The sequence below is a fragment of the Botrytis fragariae genome (assembly GCF_013461495.1).
Source record: "Botrytis fragariae strain BVB16 chromosome Unknown tig00000225, whole genome shotgun sequence".
In the NCBI taxonomy this organism is placed as follows: Eukaryota; Fungi; Ascomycota; class Leotiomycetes; order Helotiales; family Sclerotiniaceae; genus Botrytis; species Botrytis fragariae.
In genome coordinates this window covers 202,482-223,722 of record NW_023501002.1, presented here as the reverse complement: position 1 = coordinate 223,722, position 21,241 = coordinate 202,482, and the positions used below count along the sequence as shown (strand labels likewise).

Genomic DNA, 21,241 nt, shown 5'->3' with positions numbered 1-21,241 from the left:
ATGATCCTTCTACTTAAGTGTGTGTTGGATACCGATATTCTGTTGCGAAAGTGGTGTGCTCGCGTGCTCGTGTGCCCTCTGGTGTGCCCTGTGGTGTGCCCTCTGGTTTGATAACAGGCGATAATGCTGGGAGACTTACTATTACTGGTAATGAGTGGAAAGAAGTAGTATATGACTACCAGATCGCACCTATTAGCGAGTGAATAATGAACGAATTTGCCGACCATCTAGGCCCTTGACACCCCCAAGTCCTGTTCGTGATAGGTACCTACATGGCCGCGAGGGTATCCAATATACAGCTAACCAGAAAAACAGTTAACCGAGCCATAATAAGTCTAATCCATTATTGCAGATCGATAAATACTCACTGGATGATCTCCTCGACGCTTAATCCCAAAAGCGTAACGGTGGACGAGAGACAAGTCCATGGGGTATACAGCCACGACAGCTAGCTTTCGTCAGTCAAAATATGACCATACGGAATATCCCCATTCAGCGGCAGACACCCCACACACCTCGAGTCCCGCCACCATGATCTCTGTTGAGCCCACTCTATGTCAAAAGCCCTTTACTCACATTCAATTCTCACGATATCGATACGTAGTGTCTGCCATACCAAAAAACCATTTCTGATTCACAAGGAAAAATCATTTCCAAATTTAGTGTGGGTAATAGATACCCTACTTGGGGACTCCAGAAAATCCCCATAGAGCTTTGACTAAACTCAATTTTCGCCAAGATACCAATCACCATCTGTCCCATCAAGAAGAATTATTCATACCATGAGAACCTTAAATGCGTCTTCAAAAGACCATTGTTCGGCTTCTAGATTTATCACAGAATGTTTAGCATTTGTTACATGCGTCAGGTTGATGGGGGGATATGAGTTGCATACCTACTCCCAGCTCAAGCTTATGTGAAAGACGGCACTCGTAGTTCTGTCAAAGATAAGATCACGAGTAGAATCATTGTCTTTATAATTTCGAAGTATGAGAGTACATGTCATCGACACCTCACTAGATTGTTAGCTCTCTGTCTGTCCTACGTACCATCGCCGAACAGGCAATTTTCTCCGGCGCGTAAAAAAAACTGTCAGAATGACGAGCAGACAGCTGGATTGTATTCAACCAAGCCCTCCGCGATTTTTGATACTAGATCTTGAGAATGGTGACCGGTAGCCTTTAATATGACTGCATTCAAGACATGGCGAGCAATCGCATTTCTTCGATAATACCTACTTTCGCCAAGCATTCAACTAAGTCATTGGTCTACGATTTGATGAGAAGTGTGACATAGTTGATACCGTAGTCTCATCGAAACCAATCCATTGATCTGGGGTCGAGTTCACCTCCATCAAGCCATCAAATTTCTTTCAGAGTGCAAGGAGATTACGGTCTTACAGATAAAGATCAATATTGACAAGAGCCGCAGATAATGTGCAAATACTGCTGTCAGTTCCTCGAATGCCGAATAATGCCTAAGGCAGCGTGTGTATATAAATCTTGACGTCGAGTTCCGCGGTTAAAGGGGCCCAGCATTTCGTCGATGAGGTGTTCGAATTCCATTTTTCCGAAAAATTCTGTGGAATTCTAAAGCTAAGCCCCCAAATTTAAGCCCCATTGAATACCTGACCCATCATACTTCTTGTTTGACTCTTACCTCGGGGAAACCAGACGGTATGTTCGAAATGTTTCACTTGGGAGTTCTCTTGTCAATATTACAATCTGGTTGTTCAAAATGGTGGTTAGGAAGGCTTTCATATTAAGTATTTGACTTTTCGATGTCTACCAGCCTTCGAGAAAACAAGACTTTCTGGCGACAAAAAAGTTGCTGTCAATGGTAGCGTCACTGACGAGAAGGGTCCTATTGGCGATATAATTTTTGCGGAGAATGGAAGAACTTGCTGAAGAAAGAAGTGTAATGGCTCTTCTTATCCGCAAAAGCAGATGAGGTTGACCGGAAATTCAGAGTTTCTTCTCCTAGGTCCCAGGTTTCTACGGTCATAGTAACTACTGGGAATTTTTTGCAGTTGCCTTCCTGAAGCGTGGTGAGATCCTATCAAGCTGGCAGTAGGTATCGTTCTTAGAAATAACCGTCAAACTCCTTGAATAACCCTTCTCATTTATCTCCAAAGGTGTACTTGTCTCAGTCCGGATATCTTGCGGAGGATCCACGAGGTTCTAGACATATACAATGCTGTTATCCACGTTCTACCTTTTCTTTTTCCTGCTCAAGCCTCCTCTCCCAACCTGTATAAAGTTTCCTCTTGAGAATCAAGCTGGAAATTCCTACCGATTGGAAAAGTGGCGGTTGGATTTGATATTCAGCTGATTCACAGTAGCTGAGTGCCCGGTGTCAGTGGGTGCCAGTTAGAAATCGCGGATGATTTGAGACACATTCTAGGCTTTGTCTCTGTATGAAGCTTATTTCTGTAAGGAAAGAAGAGGTAGGATGGTGCTAAATACCAAAGCTTATAAGTTATTTATGATCAATGGGGATGAGGAGGAATGATTACTTGCATTTAAATTTAGGGTTGCAGAAAGGTGTGTCGATTTCCTATAATGTTGTCTGTGTTGAAACATCAGGATCGGCGGTATCGCCGAATTGATCTTGATGGTCTGTAAATTGAAAAGTGTCAAATTGAATCGTCCCTTCCAAAAGAAAGCTTGAGGTTTAAGTTAAAAAGCAATTCCGTGCTAAGTGTTCCCAGTTCTTCGGTTGGTATCTCTCGTGTCTTAACCACTCAGTCTAGCCATTTTCCCCATACTGTGAGTTCGTGACCTTTCTTTTTTGGGACCTCACGCCGTTCTCTAAGGAGAAATTTGCTGGCCAGATGTCCCGGGACGCTGTTGATTTCGAAGTTTCATTTGATTCTGTGGAGAGAAGTTTGGAAGCAATATTGTTGAAGCTCGAGTTTCTTGAGCAATGATAATGAGGTGGTACCGTTGCGATTAATTGACTTTGTGTATCCGTATTATGAACGATTATTGGTGACTATGAAAGTCGACAGGTTATCAGTTGTTCCGAAGACGACTGTTGTGCCGTACTGATACTTTAATGGTGACTTAAAAGTCTATGGTAGAAGAAACTTGCTTTTGGGTACATAGAGGCCTGCAATGACTCTGACCAGAAACATTCATTGTAATGATGTTGCTGGATTCCAAAACAGAGATCACAAAAGATGAACAAGCTGTTTGTCTCTTGGGGGTTATGAGAATTCAAATTCGACCCAGTGGCTGGAAAAGGGAAATTAATGACCTCGTCGTTGCTATTCAAAAAGTTGTTGAGTAGGAAAAGCTGATGAAAAATTGTCGAAATCATCTGCAGAGCGGGGAAATGTTGGTGGGGGAAAGACGTGAAATACAATATGAGTATTCATTGGGAGTATCCATTGAGAGTATCACTGTATACTAGGTTTTTCTTTCCTCCCTGGAGTCGGGAAAGTTTTCTTGGATGGAGAATATGATGCCCTTGACAAACTTTCCAATGCTCGCCAGATTTAAGGCATTGAAGAACCCGCGGGCGGATGTCAATTCTCGGCATGCGGGTGCAGTTGCAGATAAATGGCAGATGACTATCGGTCTTATGTTGCTGTTGACAATCTACAACACCTCATATTGTACAGAATGTAGGCCAGACTCGAATTATACTAAGAAATGCAGAGTCCTGGGCCTCTTAGCAATCTTCAATCTCCCGCTGCACATTTCGCAATCAAACTGTGTTTTGACGTTAGAACTGGGAAGGACAAAGGTAAGAAATTAGCATAAGTGTCAATGGTGTTGCATGTTCACTTTCAACATTCAAATCCAAAAAGCATAGTCATTAATCGATTTATTGTTCTATTTCTAATAAGTTGGTTATTTATACAGGGTATCTTAATCATAATTCATAATCCGTGATGTCTTTCCATACAAGTCATAAAACCACCGTGCCAATTTCCAAGCCAGTTCCAAAGCCAAATCCCTCAATCTATACAATAAAACTCCAATCCAAGTCCATTAATAATCCCGATCTAATTCCGATCCCAGAGTCCCCACCGCAAGACGAGATGTTCCAAGCCGAGTGAGTCAATGACAATCTCAGGATCCTTACGTGCCCCATGGGAGAACCCATGGAGGAAGTTTCCCACCTACATAGTGGAGGTGTTTTCAATTGTCATTGCTTCAAGTGACGAGGAAACCTCGTCTTGCGATGAGGAATTGGAGTTATAGTAAGCTCCTGCGCCCACTGCCAATCCACCGAGCAATAAGCTCAACCCTAGAGCCTTCCCAAAGCTCATCTTTCCGAGTTCTTGAGTGGGCAAATCTTCATTTTCCTTGAGCGAAAATTTACCAAAAGCCTCTTCAAAGCCATCGTCCAATTGGTAAGCTTTAGGTTCTGGGATATGAAGTTTTGGATTTGCAATCTGAATCTCATGGCGATTGCTGTTCGTCTGGCCAAAAGCCTGCTTTTGGGTCATGCTGTTGAAGAAATTTTCCTTTCTCTGGGCAGATGGCGCTTCAAGTCTTGGTCTGTTTGGTGGATTGCGAAGTCGGTGAGCCGGACTGATTGGAGCCGCTGGTAGTTTGCCGTAAAATGGAGAAGGGCCGTTAAATGGAGCGAGGGATTGCGAAGAGGATGGTGATTGACTGAAGGGTTGTATGGGGGTCTCATAATTGGATGTCGTGTCCAGAGCACGATGACGAATGTTGAAGTCATGATTTACACGAGTAACGGTAGGGTCCCAATCCATCTCCTCGCCTTCTTGCAATTTCCAGTCTGGCAACTCACCGGTTGCTAGGTAATGATTGAACTCGACTGGATTCAAGCCAGAAGTGGCAGTTTTCAGAAGAAGATCCGTTTGTCTTGGAATTTCATGGCGTCGATTGTAGTTTCGAGCATAGGTGCTTGCGGAAGCCTCTTCGCGAAAACCAGATGTGCGACTTTGACGATCATGTTGATATAACTGTTCTTGATTGTACTGGCTGCTTCGCTGAGAGTGGTCTGTTGGTGGTGAAGGTGTTTGATGATGGCCTTTTGGTGTTGAGGCCATGATTTCATCGAGAACATCTGACAATGCATTGCCGGACTTTTCTGAGGTCTGGAATGCCGATGGTGTGTATATTGGGCCTGGGGTTGATTTCCAGAGCGCAATCTTTTTAGGACCAAGATAGAAACGTGATCCGTATGCAATGAGAAAGTTGAAGAAGATGGTGCAAATATTGGCTATCATCGTTGTGTGGGATGAAAGGTGTGCAAAAAGTTCGCTTTCGAACGTGGAGCATAAAACGACTCGCAAGACCAGTTGCAAAAGTACTTGGTATCCATACCAGTCGAAGAAGCCAACGATAAGTTTAGGATTTCCTCTTGGATACCATCGTGAGAAGAATGGGTTCATACCGCATGACAAAAAGTTGTGAAGTATGCTCCATCCAAAGCATCTCTTAGATGCTAAGAAAGAGATGATGTTGAGTGTCAGGTTATCCGTTAAAAAGGGGATTAAGTTCAAGGTCTTGGTCAAAATATCTGTAACATTAAAGAGGCCTAGAACAAGAGCAAGGATCTGTCCGATAACAACGAGATACCAGATTTTTGAGACAGTTGGGTAAAGGAGGGTTTGATATATGACATTTTGAAAGGTATCCTTCCATGTCTTTTGGCTTCTGATTCGTTCGCTGAGAGCGTTCAACCTTCCAAGCCAGTCAGATTTTGCGAATTTGTCTGCTCTATCACGTTGTTCCTGAGCCTTTGGTGCGCAATTTTCGCAAATCATTGGATAACGCTTGTCAAGATCTTTCTTGATGACACGGATCTTCTCTTCAGAAGCCTCGTAATTTGGATGTTCAGGGTCAAGCTCGACATTGAGCTGCCTCATGACATCGTAGTGGTATTGTTGATTCCGCAAGCATCGTTCGCAGAATATAGATGATTGAGTGGTGTTTGCTTGGGTATCCTGAAAATTCAAATTTGATCCAGTGACTGCCGACGGTGGATCTGTAATATTGCCATTGCTATCCAAATAATTGGTGGCTTCACAGGTTTCACATTCAAAATATGAGATTTGAGAATTCCACGTAAGATTTGACTTTCGTCCACAGTAAAAACAAACTAAACGTTTGCTGAAAAACATCGTTGATGATGTGAATTTGATTGGTAGTTTGTAAGTTGATGAAAGTGTGAGTTGTCTTGATGATTTGAAAGTTGTGAAATTTGTGAAGCTGTAGTTGCATGGTTGTTGAAGATCATGCCGTAGGGAGGGGTTAATATCGCGTCGCGTTGTTGAGCGTGATATTTTTTTTTAAAGTTCAAGTCTAGACGATTACTCGAAATTTTAGCTTCGGCCTTTATACATAATAGGAATAACCGATTCGGTTCGGTACAGTATTGATCGATGGAAAGGAAAGAGACAACAACAAAGCTTACCGTATTTGATAACGATGAAGAATGACGACGATGATGGTGATAACTCAAAATTAATCTTATCAAGTTCACATCATATCACATACTGTTGTTGATTCATGATATGAGAGCCGTATATCATATCATCCCGTTCATTTATTCAATTCGTACCATACATTCATTCAATTTACACCATTCACTCATATACACATATTCCAAACTACTTCGTGCCCTCCCTCCTTGAAGGGCCCAGAAACATCCACTTAGTTCCTTCAGCCTCGCGTGGGCTCCAACCATGGTTTACCTTTCAGCCTTGTCTCTGATCACAGCAGCAACCTTGATTATTATCACCACTGCCTTTGTAAGATCATGTCCAATATTCTAGAACGATGCACTGATTTGAAACAATGTAGCTTCGACTTCTCTATCTGTTCTCCCCAAATTCTCGACGACCTCCAGTCAAAAGTAAAGATGAGCCTTCTCATATGGTGGTAGTTCTTGGTTCTGGTGGTCATACTGCAGAGATGGTATCTCTTCTTCGCGATACAGACGCGGCAAGATACAAACACCGGACTTATATTATATCTGCGGGAGATAACTTTTCTTCTACCAAGGCTCAAGATTGCGAGGAGCGTATACAATCGAGGCTTCGACCTTCTTCACCATGTACCAAATCTGGCGAGCTTGATGCTACCACGGGGGTCTGGGATCTCATGGTTGTTCCAAGAGCGAGGGAGATACATCAACCACTTTACACTGCGCCCATATCATCCTTCTGGTGTATGCTGGGATGTCTCAAAGCACTACACAAAATTTCGATGGCCAGTACAATACACCAGCAATATCCAGATATCATCATAACGAATGGTCCTGCTACTGCTGTTCTTGTGGTCATGGCAAGCTTCCTGTTGAAATTTCTTGGGGTGGCCCCAATATGGAAAATGCAAACGATATACGTGGAAAGCTGGGCAAGGGTAAAGACATTAAGTTTAAGTGGTAAAGTTTTGTTATGGCTAGGTATTTATGATCGATTCCTCGTTCAATGGGAAGGCCTTGCTAAACAGATAAATGGCGAAAATGCTCAGAAGAGGGTGGAATGGAGGGGCTTCTTGGTACACTAGCAGAACGCCAAACTACCATCAGTAATATGCTATCCCTCCAAGTTGAGGAATCTCAATTCTGAACAGTATAGCTGGTCTAGACAATCACCACACAAGGGAATATCAGTGACCTACTAGCCCTACCGCATCTATCAATAATCTTTGATAAATCCTTTGAAACTATAGTCCAGCATCATCCGGTAAATTTCATGCTCATTAACGCCAATTTTGCCCTTATAATGCTGTTGTACATGCCTTTGGTAAGATTGAGCATTTTCATGCGGCAGCTGTTGCCGGCTCTTCAACAGCCTCTGCATCATCCAGAAGGGCAGCATCCTCACTTTCGGTGCCAACGCCAGTGTATGCTCCTTGTTGTTGCAAGTTCGCAGCCTCGACTTCCTTCGTAGCCCATGCCTTCCAGTCCTCGTAACTCTTATCTTCCAGCTCCATTCCAACCTCCAAAGCACCCTTATGAAAGTATGCACCGACGTATTCTGCTTCTTCTTTCGCAATCCTTCGTTCGATCTCCTCTTCCTGACGAAGAGCATAGAATTCCTTCCGTGCTATATCGTAAGCCTCACTATTAGACATTTGCGTGTTGTGTATCAGCCAAAGCTGCCTCTGTACCACACTGTCGAAATGTTAACCAAACGCCGCAATACCCTGAGAATTAATTTTACCTTTCACCGGTCAAAGGCCTTCCTGGCTGTGCTATTCTACTCCAATCACATCTTTGCCCATCACGTCCATCGTCCTCCAGCACGACTCTAGGTCTTGCTAACTCCCATGGATGATCACGGAAGAATTCTTGTCTTATTCGATCTTCCTCGTATACAATAGTTTGTGGTTTGAATAGCTTGCTAGCTTTTTTCGTCCTAGGTCTGCCATTGCTTCCTCGGTGTTGAACAGGTTGCGTCCGTGTAAGGATTTCAGAAGGGGGTACTGAGCCGATTGTCTTATACCATGGTGGTGCTTGGGAAATACTTTCAGATGCGAGTAATGCCGATGCCGTTTGGTAAACGCGCGATGGCTTTAAATTGAGGCCCCTCATACTCGCAGAACTTTCGAAATGTTAGGATCTATTTCACTCAATCAAAATGTCGAACTTACGATCTCAAAGTAATCTATGAACAATATTGCGGGGGTGGTGGTGTTCTGGGTCGCAAATATTGATAGGTTTTTGAAGCCTGGCGGCAATCTCCGCCAAAATTTCCAAAATTTTGGCGATAAGTCCTAAAGTTTTCAACATATCAATCCTCAACCCCCCACAAGCTCCCAAGTCAACCACAACGGCAGATAAGGACAGGAGGGCTGGCCTGGCTCCAATGACTTTTCAGAGACGTTGACAAAAACTCAAAATGTCAGTCGGCTCATGTCCTCCTCTTGTATCTCCTCCTCGACGAGCAGCACCCTCATCTCGAAGCTAGCAGCCCCTCGACAAGCTCTTTCCTTTTTATATCCAATTGACATTCCAAAAGCTTCCACAAAGCCTTCCCGACGAAGTCATCTCAGGAAACCTATACAAATGGTCTCATGTACAGCCGGACTCGAAGCATGGTTTATTTCCTCACTTGCCAGTGCAGGCCATTGCCACAAACACACCCCGAAGCCTTTACAGCCGGTAACCTTTTTCACTTCTCACAGACCTAACATATCTACGAAGGATCTGCGGTCGACCAAATTCAATACGCGGGGACGAAATTATACATATAATACACAATCTGCGGTGGACGATAAGAAGATCACGAATGAGGCAAATCAGACTCGAGAGGAGCTCATGGAGCTTGTGGATCAGTACCATGGGACTTCGTATACACATCAATTACCCGTCATGGAATCTCCAGACCTCCGCCAGCCCGGTTACGCTCCCCACCTACAAGTTTCGGATGAAGAGGAAGATGAATGGCCACCCCCTCATCAGGCATGGCCGGCCGATGACGAAACGAAAGAGAAGCTCAAAGAGCTGGAATCCGCACTGAAGAATTTCTACTCCCATGAGGCGGAAGATGTATATCAAATCTACCGTGAACTGCCAGAACCTCGAGTTCCTTATTTAGAAGCCAACTTAAGACACATGTTACTTCGCCACTTGAGTATCGTAGAAAGGAAGGACGAGCACTCGATGCTCAGGTACTTCTCGGTTGTCGATGATATGAAATCAACAGCTATTCCTTTAAGCGTTTCGGAATGGACAAGTGCCATTTCTTTTGCTTCCAAATACGTTGCCAAGGCCACAGATGTAGAGGTCGAAAGTGCTTTGAAACTGTGGAGAGAAATGGAGCACATCGCAGGTGTCAGAGGCAATTATGCAACATTCAATGTTCTTTATGATGTCGCATGCAAAGCCGGCAAATTTACCCTTGGCGAAATGATATACAAGGAAATGATAGCCAGGGGCCTCGAGTACAACCGATTTCATTATGTCAGCATGATATTTACTTGTGGTCTGAAAAGCGACGGTGATGGAGCGCGAGCAGCGTATGCAGCGTTGGTCAACGCTGGAGAAATTGTCGATACCGTTGTTCTCAACGCAATGATCTCGGCTCTTATTAAGTCATATGAGCCCAGTGCTGCGCTAAATATCTATGAGCGAATGAAAATCATGCACGCGGAACGTTCGGGCACACAGGAATGGCACAGACATTTCAAGAATCGCAGAGAAGTCAAGCGCGCGTTGTTACGAATGGCGTTGGAATTCAAGCATGATCCAGAAGGCCGAGCGAAAGCTCAGCAGAGCTCGATTGTTTGTCCGGATATTCAAACGTATAGGTTGTTGGTCAATCATTTTGCAGTTACAGAAGGCGAACTAGACAAAGCGGCCAAGTTTTTAGAAGAAATGGGCCTTTTCAACGTTCCCTTGCACGGTGCACTTTTCCTCTCTCTTTTCAAGGGATTCTGTATTCATGGTGGTACTAGATACACGAAGTGGACGGGTGCCAGATTGGAAAGTGTGTGGAAAGCATATTTGAAAGCTCTCGACCAAGGTGTAGAAGGTATATACATGTCTACTTGGATCGTAACGAATGTGCTCAAGGCTTTCGCGACATGTTCTGGTCCGGCGAGGGCAACGGAGGTATGGAGAGACATAAGAGAAAGATGGCAGCCAGATGAGAGGCAGCTAAATGCCATTATGCCGGATTTATATAGGATTGGTATACCTGAAAATGGGTAGCAAGATTTTTTGATATGTATATCAGTGTAAAATATGATGCAAATAAAAACTGCGATGATCGTTCCGTAGTATTCCACTTTTGAAATTAGAACCCTTGCAGAGTTGTTGCAGCAATATTGCAATGCAATCAATGATGGGGGGTGTTGGTGATGTTGGATAGTGCTGGATAGTGTTGGTGCAGTGAGTTCAATCATTGGACTCTTCCAAATGAAGTATGTCACCAACTTGCCACAGTATATTCATACTTTCCTACCAATTTTCGTGCAGTCCTTCATTAGGAAAAGTACAGTGCGCATAGTCAGTAATTCTGAGTGGTTTGGTCCTGAACGACTCATTTATAAAACAGTTGGATCGGTGTTATGACCATTTCAGTACGGCGAGCAGAAAAAGAGACTGGGAGACAAAACTCCACGGGGCCGCTACTATATCTGAGTACATAGAGGTGGTCTTACTTCCTACGGAATGCTAAAAATCTGTTCGTTTGGGTTTTCAAGTCCACTATCCATACTTGGTATTTTTTAAACGGTTTCTGACACAAAAATCAAATACCGACCAATGTGCCTCCTTATCTCGAAGAATTATACATGAGTCAATCTTCGGTACAAAACATGGAATTCAACAACGGTACTTTTCATGCATTGTAGTTGCCATCATCGTTCTTCATTTGCTTAGCAAGCTGGTTCAGGGCAGAAGAGAGGAACGAATTCGACAGAAGCATAACTGTTCTAGGCCACGTCATTACTCACACAAAGATCCTGTTTGGGGCATCGATTTATTCTTGAGCGTAGTGAACAGTTTCTCGAATGAATACAACTTTGCTTTTTTTTTCAAATCCTTGTTTGATAAGTATGGCAAGACCTTCAAAGCCAACAGTTGGGGCTAGAAGGCCATCTACACAATGAATACAGAAAACATACACATCATCCTCGTTACGTCACAGAAGAAATTTATAGTAGAGCCTTCTAGGCTACATGCAACAAAATGCTTAGGACGAGGAATTCTCAACACAGATGGTTCATCATGAAAACAAGCTCACCTTGCCTCGAAACCCATCTTTGCAAGGGCACAAGTATCGAATCTAGACGTCCTCGAAGAGCGTATGTATATCTTACTTGCTATGATACCGCATGATGGTACTACTGTGGACTTGTTGCCCTTTGTTAAAACGACTTGTATGATGCCCCTAGAGTAAGAATTCGGTTAATCTAACTGACACACATAGTTTCTCGAAAGCTCCACGGAATCGATCTTTGGTAATTCGATCGATACTTTAAAACCAGGAAAAGGTCAATTTGACACCGAGAAGTTTCTCGCAGCTTTTGACACAGTCTTGCAAGGCATCGGCCTGCGGGTCGCTTTGGGAAAGTTTGCTTTTCTGCAAAGCCTAGACAAGTTTTGGAAGAAGGCTCGTGACGAGGTTTACATATTTGTCGACCAGCAAATCGAAAGAGCGATAGAAGAGGCAGCAAAGGCGAAAAAAACTTCCAGTCCTACCAATTCTCCAAGCCCAAACAGACGAATTGTTCTTTTAGATGAGCCATTTAAAACGACACAAGACCGCATTTCTCTTCGCTTGCAGTTGCTGAATATCTTTATTACTGCAGGAGATCAAACTGCGATTGCTGTTGAAAACATCTTCTTTCACTTGGCAAGACACCCTGAAGTGTGGAGGCGGCTTCAGAATGAAGTTTCGAACTATGATGGACCTCTGACCTACGAGTCTTTAAAGCAAATGAAGTATTCAAAGGCCATTGTGAATGAAAGTAAGTTCAATTCTCAGATTATTGCCCCTTTGATGATGGTGTTAACTCAATATGCCAAAGGTCTACGGATACTTGCACTTTTCGGAAGGAGTATACGATCATGTGGCAAAGATTGCATCTTATCTACTGGAGGAGGATCAGATGGAAAAGATCCAGTATTATTTGTTCGTGGAACCGAAGTCAATTACGTATTTAGATCTATGCATTTGGATAAGGATATATGGGGCGCGGATGCTGATGAGTTCAGACCAGAGCGATGGGAGAAGATTGAAAAAGCGCAACTTCAGGCGTATATACCGTTTCCTAAGGGAGATCGAGTTTTTTCTGCACAGAAAATGGTGCTCAATGAATGTGTTTATATCTTAGTGAGGTTTGCAAAAACGTTCAAGAGTTTAGAGAACCGTGATCCCAAGGAAAAGTTTGTGGAACAGCATAAATTGCAGAAGGAGAGTATGAATGAAGTCAAGGTCTCCTTTGGTTTATGATACTCCTTTCGACAGTATTTATCTCGAGCGAAATTTAGTAATGGCCGGGTCGGTTCGACTGGCCAAACCTATCATCTAGACTCTTCAAGACAACAAGAAACTAGCATCTCGGTAGCTCTGGAACTCTTGAGAAAGATCTATTATGATCCAATCGATCAGATAGTGCCTACATAGAATCAATTCACCCTCCTGCAGAGTCTCATGATATTATTTTGAACCTTGTATCGAAATTGACTCCTGCCTCAGCGCTAGCTACCGACTAATATTTACGGTCATCACCAAAGAACGAATGTTGCAAAGCCTCCCTTGCACTGAGACTACTCGCAGGATCCAATCTCGTCATATTCACAACCAGATCTCTAAGCTCTGCATCAAGATACGACCATTTCTGGACAGGTGTCATCGGACCGTTAAAGTCATTGACCATATCAATGACACGATCGAAGAACGGATTATCCTCCCCGATATGATCTAGAAATGCCAGATAGTTATCTTGAACCCAGAAAAATGAGATATGCCTCATTATAATTTGGTTCCATGCCTCGCCATCGACAAAATTTTCGCTTCTTAAACTGTCATAAAATATCATCTGTTTATCTATAATATAGATGGCAACTATACCTATGGAAAAGATGTCAGAAGAGACGCTCTGCTTTGCTTTGCACCAAGATTTCAGGCTGCGCCAAAATTGGTTGCCGAGTTTGCCGCCAACCATTCCCTTACCAGGAGAGAGAATAATAGGATCTTCCGGATCCGAGACGCGGATGCTTTTGACTTGAAGAAGCTTGTCAGCTGTCTCTTCATAGTCGATGAGAATATTGTTTGGTTCGATATCTGTCAAGTCATGATGTTTATTCTTGACCTTACGTCACGCCATTATACTCTTACGATGGACAACATAAAAGATCTTCATACCTTCATGAATGATGGATCTATCATGTATCTCAGCTAATCTAGTCAGAGAACTTTTCAAAATACCCTTTCTAGTCTACAGATAAATTTCTCTAGCAGAACTTAAGAAGATTGTCCTTGAGAAAATGATATACAAACAGTTCAAACTCTGGAATGGTATCCATAATTGTCCGTAAATTGGGATGTGAAGCCAAAGGTGCCTGAAGCTTCTGTTGATATTCAAAATCTCCCTTGAGACAGTTTTTGATGACGAATTTCTTCCCTTCTGCGCTGTATATAAGAATGAGCTTTGTGATTTGTGGAATGATAGAATATTAATGAGGTTGTGAGTATTTGTATTACCTCGCTCGATGTACACATAGCATGGGTTTTAACCTCTCGGATAAGATTTCTTCTATTTGATATGTTCGGCCAGAATGTCCATGAAGTAGTTCCCCGATAGCGAAGGGTTGTGACGTGGTTGATAATGAAGATTTTGTTCGGTAATACGATGGTGGGTTTGAAAATGGGGATTCGTAGTTACATTCTGCATGAGAGGTAATGTTTGAAAGAACAGATCTGAAACTTGATGCTATTCTGATTCTTGATATCATTGCGTTAAAATCATTATGTTGCCACAGGAGGCATGCAGTTTTATGTTTACATCAAATGGATGCGCAAATCGTTGAAATCTACTCCACCCTCGTTTCCATTCTACACAAATCTATCAAGTCATCAGCCTCTAATTTATCCGCCCCTTAAACAAAATGGAGCTAATCAGTCTTCAAGGTTGAGTGCTATCCACTAGAGTGTGCCAAGCAAAGCTAAATGATGAAAGCCGACCAGTGTTTAAGTGCCGAATCTTATTCTAACGTGAGTCACTAAAATCGCCTACTGACAACAGACAATTCATAGTCTCGCCATTAGGTCTAGGGATAATTTTCATTTAGCTATGGAATAATACTATCAAAGTCATGCAAAAGTCGAATCCCAGTCATCCACCATTGAAAAAATATCAACTTCGAGCTTCATTAATACCCCAATAATCTTCTGACACCAGAAGCTTACTACCGACAAGCTCTACGCTCTGTATATAGTTAGCAGTATTCTGTGCCACCTTCATAGATCGTACCAGATTCCGCCTGAAGTCTCTCTGCATCTTCGCGTTTGTAAGCTTGCAATCGCTTCCGGAGCTCTTCGGCTTCTTTTCTAATCGTTGCAGCATCCAAGGTTAGCGATTCCCTACCCTGAATATTTTTCATGTCTCTTTCTGCCCAATCAAGTAGTTCTTTCAAGCTGTTTGCGTTGTCGTTTTGGCCGCGATCTGGCTGACAGTGATTTTTCATATCGACGAGAGCATTGTATCTGGCCTTATTACGTTCATCCAAAACCTTGCTGTCTAAACCATCGATGCGATTTTTTGCGGCCATTTTATCGGACCACCTATTGTTCAATAAACGTACATCGAAATCCGAGCCAGTAACCACCTGGAAAGCGAATTGAAACAGCCGAAAAATACCTCTTGTCGGCCGAGCCTCACGTTGAAGGCGATGCGCTAACTTGACAATATCTGTAGGTAAATATCCATCATTTCCTAATAACTTGATATTCTCGTACATATCATTTTCGATATCTAAAACCTCTACATCGCCACTGAATTTGTAGCGCGTAAGTTCTAAATTGTAAGATTTGATAATTCGAAGAAGGAACTCCAGTTGAGCTTGTCGACGCCACCCTGGAATTAATGCCCTCCCGGGATGCTCGAGTCCTCTTGAGTCGTAAGTGCGCATATGGAACTTGAAATTATGAATATGAGTATTGTGATTTGCAGTATATTCCATGTCTCCAATGACTACTTGGTTAGTCTAAGGAACTACCTATTAAGCAGATTTGGATCCTACTGAACTGAATTCGCGGAATATTGAGACAGACCTAAATTAGTTTGATGCCTGCTGCAAATTTTAAGCGTGATGACTTGAGGCAAATGTTGATCGGCTAGAGAAAACTGTTGTGACGGGGGAGACAGCAGACACGATCAAAGTAAGCCTTGATGTTTTGTTTTTGTGTTGTGTGGGTTTGATGGACTGTAGTATGATTTGGTACGGGGAGAGCGAAGAAAGTAGACATAAGTTAAGTTGTATCTATTTAAGCATACTAGAGTACTCCGAAGAGTCAATACATGTTGTTGCGAGTCATAAAATCAATAAATCATAAGTCTTCGCAGTGACTAATGTTGACATTAAACCACTGGTCATTCAATGTGTGTGAATGGAAAGCTGGAATCGGAAAGTTTTCAAGGAGCAATAGCTTGGGGGCCATTTGAGGAAAGAATTCTAGAACTTGAAGAACTTGATGATTAAATCCTCGATGATACTAGCACAAACCTTAGGAAAGGCAAGACTATTCTATGACAGCCGCGGATTTTTTGCAGAGGATATCGCGACGACGCCGCGGAGCCTTTGAACATCTTTCATGATTTGAAATTCATTAGTCGACGTCTTCGAAGAAGCGCTCTGGAAACTACCAGAAACCAAGTGTCATTCAGGATATATCCCCGCATTGAACAATCGCGTTGTACTTAGACCGCGTCGTTTCACTACATGTAATTAGACTTCCACTGCGATACAAAACCAAGGACGAGTAAATCTTCATTCTTGTATATTATTGAGGACTCTGCACTTGCATCAGATACCATGATTATGAACATAGCATCAGTATTTTGTCCATGTCACGTACGTACCAGGTAGGTACGTCAGTTAGGTACGTCAGTTAGGTACTTCGTCGTTCCAAATCTCACGTGAGAGAGCTGACCCCAAATTTAGAATGTCTGATAATGATCATACACTTGTTGATACGATATCTTCTAGATACTCGATCCTAGGCATGGCTAATAAGGATATTGGCCAGAACGCTGGTCCAGTTATGTTATCAATACGAAGTAGGACGAACGTGTCGTGCTCTTGCTTGTTGGTGCAATATAAAGATAGGATGAAGACATGCTGTATCTTGCTTGGGTAGTGTCTCCGAGTGTATACATATTTCTGAGACATTGACAAGGTTGTTGGCATCAATTCATAACTTTCAGGTACAAAGGCACAATGCATGCATAAATATACTACTACGTTGGCCCAATCAATTAATATAAGGCGTTCTAAGCTAACGCACGGTGTGGCGGCTGCTTACACTCCCCAGGAACGTATACAAGACTTACGACACCCGCTCAGCCTCTCAATATCTAAGACACCTCAAACATTACTTTCATCATCTTCAAGATATCAAACATAATATCACTTTGTTGATATCATTAGATCCATCCTCGCGCGGTGCGTCGAGTGATACATACCGGCACCAACTTAATCAATTATCCTTATCTCCATCATGTCGGACGGTGCGGGGTCTCCACTCCTGCTCAGTCCAGAGCAACGACCATCGTCGAAGCGTTCTCAACGTTCAGTCAATTCACACGACTTGGACAATTCTGGCGACTCACACGAATCATCACCCTTATTAGCGCACTCTGATGATACTCCTCGATACGATGGCGAAGAGCCCGAAGATGAGGATGGTCGAATCGTATCGCCAGCGGCAGAATCTCTACGTTCTATCCATAATCGAGACTCTGGCAAGTCTGCCAATGAAGGTTTGCGATGGCCAACGATTTTCGCTGTCACCATGTTGTTTTTGGCTGGCATCATCATTCTGATATGTGCATTTTTCGCGCCTGCAATCGTTGAAGAGTATGCCAAAGAATCTCTTGTTATCGAGCCTACGAACCTATCGATAGACAGCTTCACCGCCAATGGAGTGAAAGCTCGCGTACAAGTAAACTTTAAGATGGATGCTTCAAGGGTCAAGAACAATGCTGTTAGGAATATTGGAAGATTTGGTACATGGATCGCGAAAGAGGTTGAAAGCCAGGAATCGAACCTCGAGGTCTATCTTCCAGAATATGATAATCTTCTCATCGGAACCGCTGTTGTGCCTAAGGTGGTGGTAAATATCCAGAATGGTGTTGTCACGCCAATCGACTTCGTTACCGATCTTAAAGCAGGAAGCGTCGACGGATTAAGACAGGTTGCCAATGACTGGTTAGAGGGTCGCTTGGGACAGTTGCGGGTATTAGGCAAGGCTGATGTCACATTGAAATCAGGGTTACTTCCGCTTGGATCTCAGAGTATATCCGAGTCAATGATTTTTGAAGGTCAATCTCTCTATCGTTCTTTTGCGTCGTTGTACTTTGGGGAGAAAAGTATCGGCTGAAGGAAGTTCGTGGCTGGATTTCGGGCAATATACACACGATCTATAGTTTATAGGTGTATCCAAAAAATTGTCCGCGAGCGCAGTCACCACTTCCTAGATTCTTTCTCAATGTAAAACTTGCACTTTGAAATCAAGTTGCTAACTGACCCATAGGCAATGATATCCCAGCTATTCCCAAGTACAACATAACTCGTCTCAACTTCAAGGAGATCCCTCTCTCCAAAGATGGCCATCGTGGAATGGCTGCTGAAGTCTCGCTATCCTTGGTAAATAGCTACCCAATAAGGTTGAGTATTCCTCCGATGCGATTCGATATACTAGTTTCGAATTGCGCTGCGAACGAACCACATATTCAACTCGCTGATGCCACTACTGATAACATCATGATTGAGCCATATTCAGATGTTACACTTGACGTCGCAGGTATCGTTCGGGATCTACCTGAAAGTCTTTTGCAAACCTGCCCCAATTCACATTCCTCACCACTGGATCTGCTTCTCAGTGACTACATTCACGGCAACGATACTACCATTTTTGTTCGAGGTTCAAATGCACCATCTCCAGAGACTCCCGATTGGATCACTCAAATCATATCAAGCGTCACAGTACCAGTACCTTTCCCAGGTCATACATTCGATCAATTGATCAAGAACTTTTCTCTCACAAACACAGATTTCAGCTTACCCGGACCTTTTGCGGAACCTGGAACACCCGAGTCAAATCCAAGAATTTCTGGGGATATAATGGTATTAGCAGCTTTGCCTAAGGAGATGAATTTTAGCCTTGACGTTTCGAAAGTTCGTGCGAAAGCCGATGTATTCTACAAGACAGATAAGTTAGGTGTGCTAAACCTACAAAAATGGCAGGAAGCTCGATCGAAACGAGTTAATGATAAAGGCGATGCTTCTTTGAAGATCGAATCACATATCAAAAATGCGCCTCTAGAAATCACAGACGAGGATGTATTTGGAGATCTTGTGGCTGATTATTATCTGGGTGGGAAGGCTGTTAGTCTTAAGATTGATGCTTTGGTCGAAGTTGAAATATCTACTGTGCTAGGTGATTTCATTATTAAAGATTTACCCGCGGAAGGAGTTGTTCCTTTGAAACGTTAGGGGCCTATTAATTTCAGCGCAACTGCACTGAAGCTGACGAGATTGCAGCGATCTCTACGGGCGGTGATCTCCACCAACTCAACCTCAAGGTTGGCGACTTGAAGATATTCAACACAGGCCGGACATCAATCAATCTCCAAGCGAAAATCAACTTCACTAATCCAACTGAATACACTGCTCGAATTCCTTACGTGAATATCCATATCTTGAATAACGGCTCAATCATCGGTGATGCCACGGTGCGCGATATCAGCGTCTCGCGAGGGAATAATACGAATGTTCTTGTTGAAGCTACTTGGGATCCTATGACATTCGGTGGTGAAAAGGGGCGCAAAATTGGTCGGGAATTAATTTCGCAATATGTCTCTGGTTTCAATACGACTCTTACTTTCGAAACTCATGAAGGATCTATTCCATACCAACCAAAACTCGGAAAGGCACTTGGCAAGTTTGCAGTCACGATGCCTACACCTCGATTATCGACGCCTGGGACTGGGAAGGATAAGGGTCCTGATGATGGAAAACCGCATTTTATTGATGATGCAACTTTCCATCTCTTCTCATCAACAGCACAGTTTACATTACTCTCACCTTTACGACATAGCACAATATACATTGAATCTATTGATGCTGAAGCATTTTATAACCATACCGAAACAGTTGGCAAGATTGTTTACGACTATCCTTTCGCAGTACCCCCTGGTGCAAGCGAATCGCCTAAATTGCCCGTCGACTGGTCTTTTGATGGGGTAGGATATGACGCAGTAGAGAGAGCATTAGGTGGCACTCTAAAATTAGATGCGAAGGGCACAATTGGTCTTCGGCTTGGTCAATGGACAGAGACAATCTGGTATTTGGGCACAGGGATTGGTGCTCATGTTAGACTTTGAGCAGCGAAATGCTCAAGATTGTATGAGTTACATCATAGATTGGGAGCAGTATTAATAACTGCGGTCATTAGGCGCATTTTGATTTGGCGTTTGGAAACATCGTCGTTTATTTTAATTTTTATTGATGTATAAATGATACACAGAATTGCATGCAGAAATAAATCTTAACCTCCATTATTTTAGATAATTTGTGACGCCAACTCCATATCCATTGAACCACATATCATCAAATCTATCCTGGAGGTAAAGTGCTTGCATCAACAATTTCTTCAGCATCCTTCACCAAGTTGTCCTGTTCGTTAGGACCATATAATGGAGATCGAGGAAGAGCCATAAGACCTGTGCGTGCAGACTCGAGAATTCCGAATGGAGCAATCAACTTCATGAATGAATCGATTCTACTTGGTTTGGCGGAGCTAGAAAACGTATAATTAGTACATGTACACAAGAAAATCGAACAGTCTATCAACTTACACCTCGACAATACAGCTGTGTGTGCTGATATCCAAGACCTTGCCTCCAAATTGATGTGTGAAATATGTAATTGACTTCAAATGCTCATGCTTATGTCTTAAAGCTTGACTTTGGGCCAATTTGACGGGGTGGAAATCATCGCTATCCTTCAATTCTGCCAATCGTTTTGTAGCCCAATCATCTTGACCTTGCAAAGCTTCAGGATCACTAGCAGTAATTTCTCTGTGATGCGCCAACAATTCCTCGAAGTATTCTGGACCGAGAAGATTGATTTTCGCAAGAAGTAATTCTCTCTGTACGAGGGGCGAAGTAGTATAATCGAGAACAGCCCAGACTGGAACCAAATCTTCCAATTGGCGACGAGCTTGCTCAACAACACCGTCTTGACCGGACAAAACAATTGTCATGCGAGACAAGTCTTCGACTTCAGTAGAGCAAACGACCAAGGAGTCAATGTTAAAGCCACGAGCTGCGAGAATACCGGAAACGCGGGACAGAACACCGGGTTCGTTTTGTACGAGACAGTTAAGGACGTGGCGTTTTGCTGGAGTGGCGGAGGGGGCGGGGTTTCGTAGAGAATGTTGGAAACAGCTGCTTGTGCTGACCATGCTGGAGGAGCATCGGATGTAGGAAGAGGTGAAATGCGACGGTGAAGCGCCTTATACTCCAGCGCTGAGGTAGAAGAGGATTGATATCTTTGAATTTGTCGAGGG

The 21,241-nt window shown here is 43.1% G+C and overlaps 8 protein-coding genes across 8 annotated transcripts; 4 read left to right on the top strand and 4 right to left on the bottom strand.

Annotated features, from left to right (window-relative positions):
• Positions 1-4,129: 4,129 nt before the first annotated feature.
• On the bottom strand, positions 4,130-6,109 carry Bfra_011143 (uncharacterized protein; the record flags this gene model as incomplete). The annotated part of the gene is made up of 1 exon (XM_037341473.1): positions 4,130-6,109. The coding sequence occupies one exon, from the start codon at positions 6,107-6,109 to the stop codon at positions 4,130-4,132; it is 1,980 nt and encodes a 659-aa protein (XP_037188285.1).
• Positions 6,110-6,673: 564 nt separating this feature from the next.
• Positions 6,674-7,499, top strand: Bfra_011142 (putative glycosyltransferase family protein; the record flags this gene model as incomplete). Its single annotated transcript, XM_037341472.1, has 2 exons — positions 6,674-6,739; positions 6,792-7,499. The coding sequence occupies 2 exons, from the start codon at positions 6,674-6,676 to the stop codon at positions 7,497-7,499; spliced, it is 774 nt and encodes a 257-aa protein (XP_037188284.1).
• A 255-nt stretch (positions 7,500-7,754) lies between these two features.
• On the bottom strand, positions 7,755-8,529 carry Bfra_011141 (putative 37s ribosomal protein rsm25 protein; the record flags this gene model as incomplete). Its single annotated transcript, XM_037341471.1, has 2 exons — positions 7,755-8,109; positions 8,159-8,529. The coding sequence occupies 2 exons, from the start codon at positions 8,527-8,529 to the stop codon at positions 7,755-7,757; spliced, it is 726 nt and encodes a 241-aa protein (XP_037188283.1).
• A 321-nt stretch (positions 8,530-8,850) lies between these two features.
• Positions 8,851-10,650, top strand: Bfra_011140 (putative pentatricopeptide repeat protein; the record flags this gene model as incomplete). The annotated part of the gene is made up of 1 exon (XM_037341470.1): positions 8,851-10,650. One exon carries the CDS (start codon positions 8,851-8,853, stop codon positions 10,648-10,650), a length of 1,800 nt encoding a protein of 599 aa, XP_037188282.1.
• Positions 10,651-11,670: 1,020 nt separating this feature from the next.
• Positions 11,671-12,898, top strand: Bfra_011139 (putative cytochrome p450 alkane hydroxylase protein; the record flags this gene model as incomplete). Its single annotated transcript, XM_037341469.1, has 2 exons — positions 11,671-11,751; positions 11,873-12,898. The coding sequence occupies 2 exons, from the start codon at positions 11,671-11,673 to the stop codon at positions 12,896-12,898; spliced, it is 1,107 nt and encodes a 368-aa protein (XP_037188281.1).
• Positions 12,899-13,157: 259 nt separating this feature from the next.
• Positions 13,158-15,579, bottom strand: Bfra_011138 (uncharacterized protein; the record flags this gene model as incomplete). The annotated part of the gene is made up of 5 exons (XM_037341468.1): positions 13,158-13,732; positions 13,787-13,830; positions 13,949-14,080; positions 14,858-14,876; positions 14,922-15,579. 5 exons carry the CDS (start codon positions 15,577-15,579, stop codon positions 13,158-13,160), a joined length of 1,428 nt encoding a protein of 475 aa, XP_037188280.1.
• Positions 15,580-17,167: 1,588 nt separating this feature from the next.
• Positions 17,168-20,054, top strand: Bfra_011137 (putative pre-rrna processing protein; the record flags this gene model as incomplete). Its single annotated transcript, XM_037341467.1, has 3 exons — positions 17,168-17,963; positions 18,203-19,159; positions 19,213-20,054. The coding sequence occupies 3 exons, from the start codon at positions 17,168-17,170 to the stop codon at positions 20,052-20,054; spliced, it is 2,595 nt and encodes an 864-aa protein (XP_037188279.1).
• Positions 20,055-20,286: 232 nt separating this feature from the next.
• On the bottom strand, positions 20,287-21,136 carry Bfra_011136 (putative acetolactate synthase small subunit protein; the record flags this gene model as incomplete). The annotated part of the gene is made up of 2 exons (XM_037341466.1): positions 20,287-20,470; positions 20,529-21,136. 2 exons carry the CDS (start codon positions 21,134-21,136, stop codon positions 20,287-20,289), a joined length of 792 nt encoding a protein of 263 aa, XP_037188278.1.
• Positions 21,137-21,241: the final 105 nt, after the last annotated feature.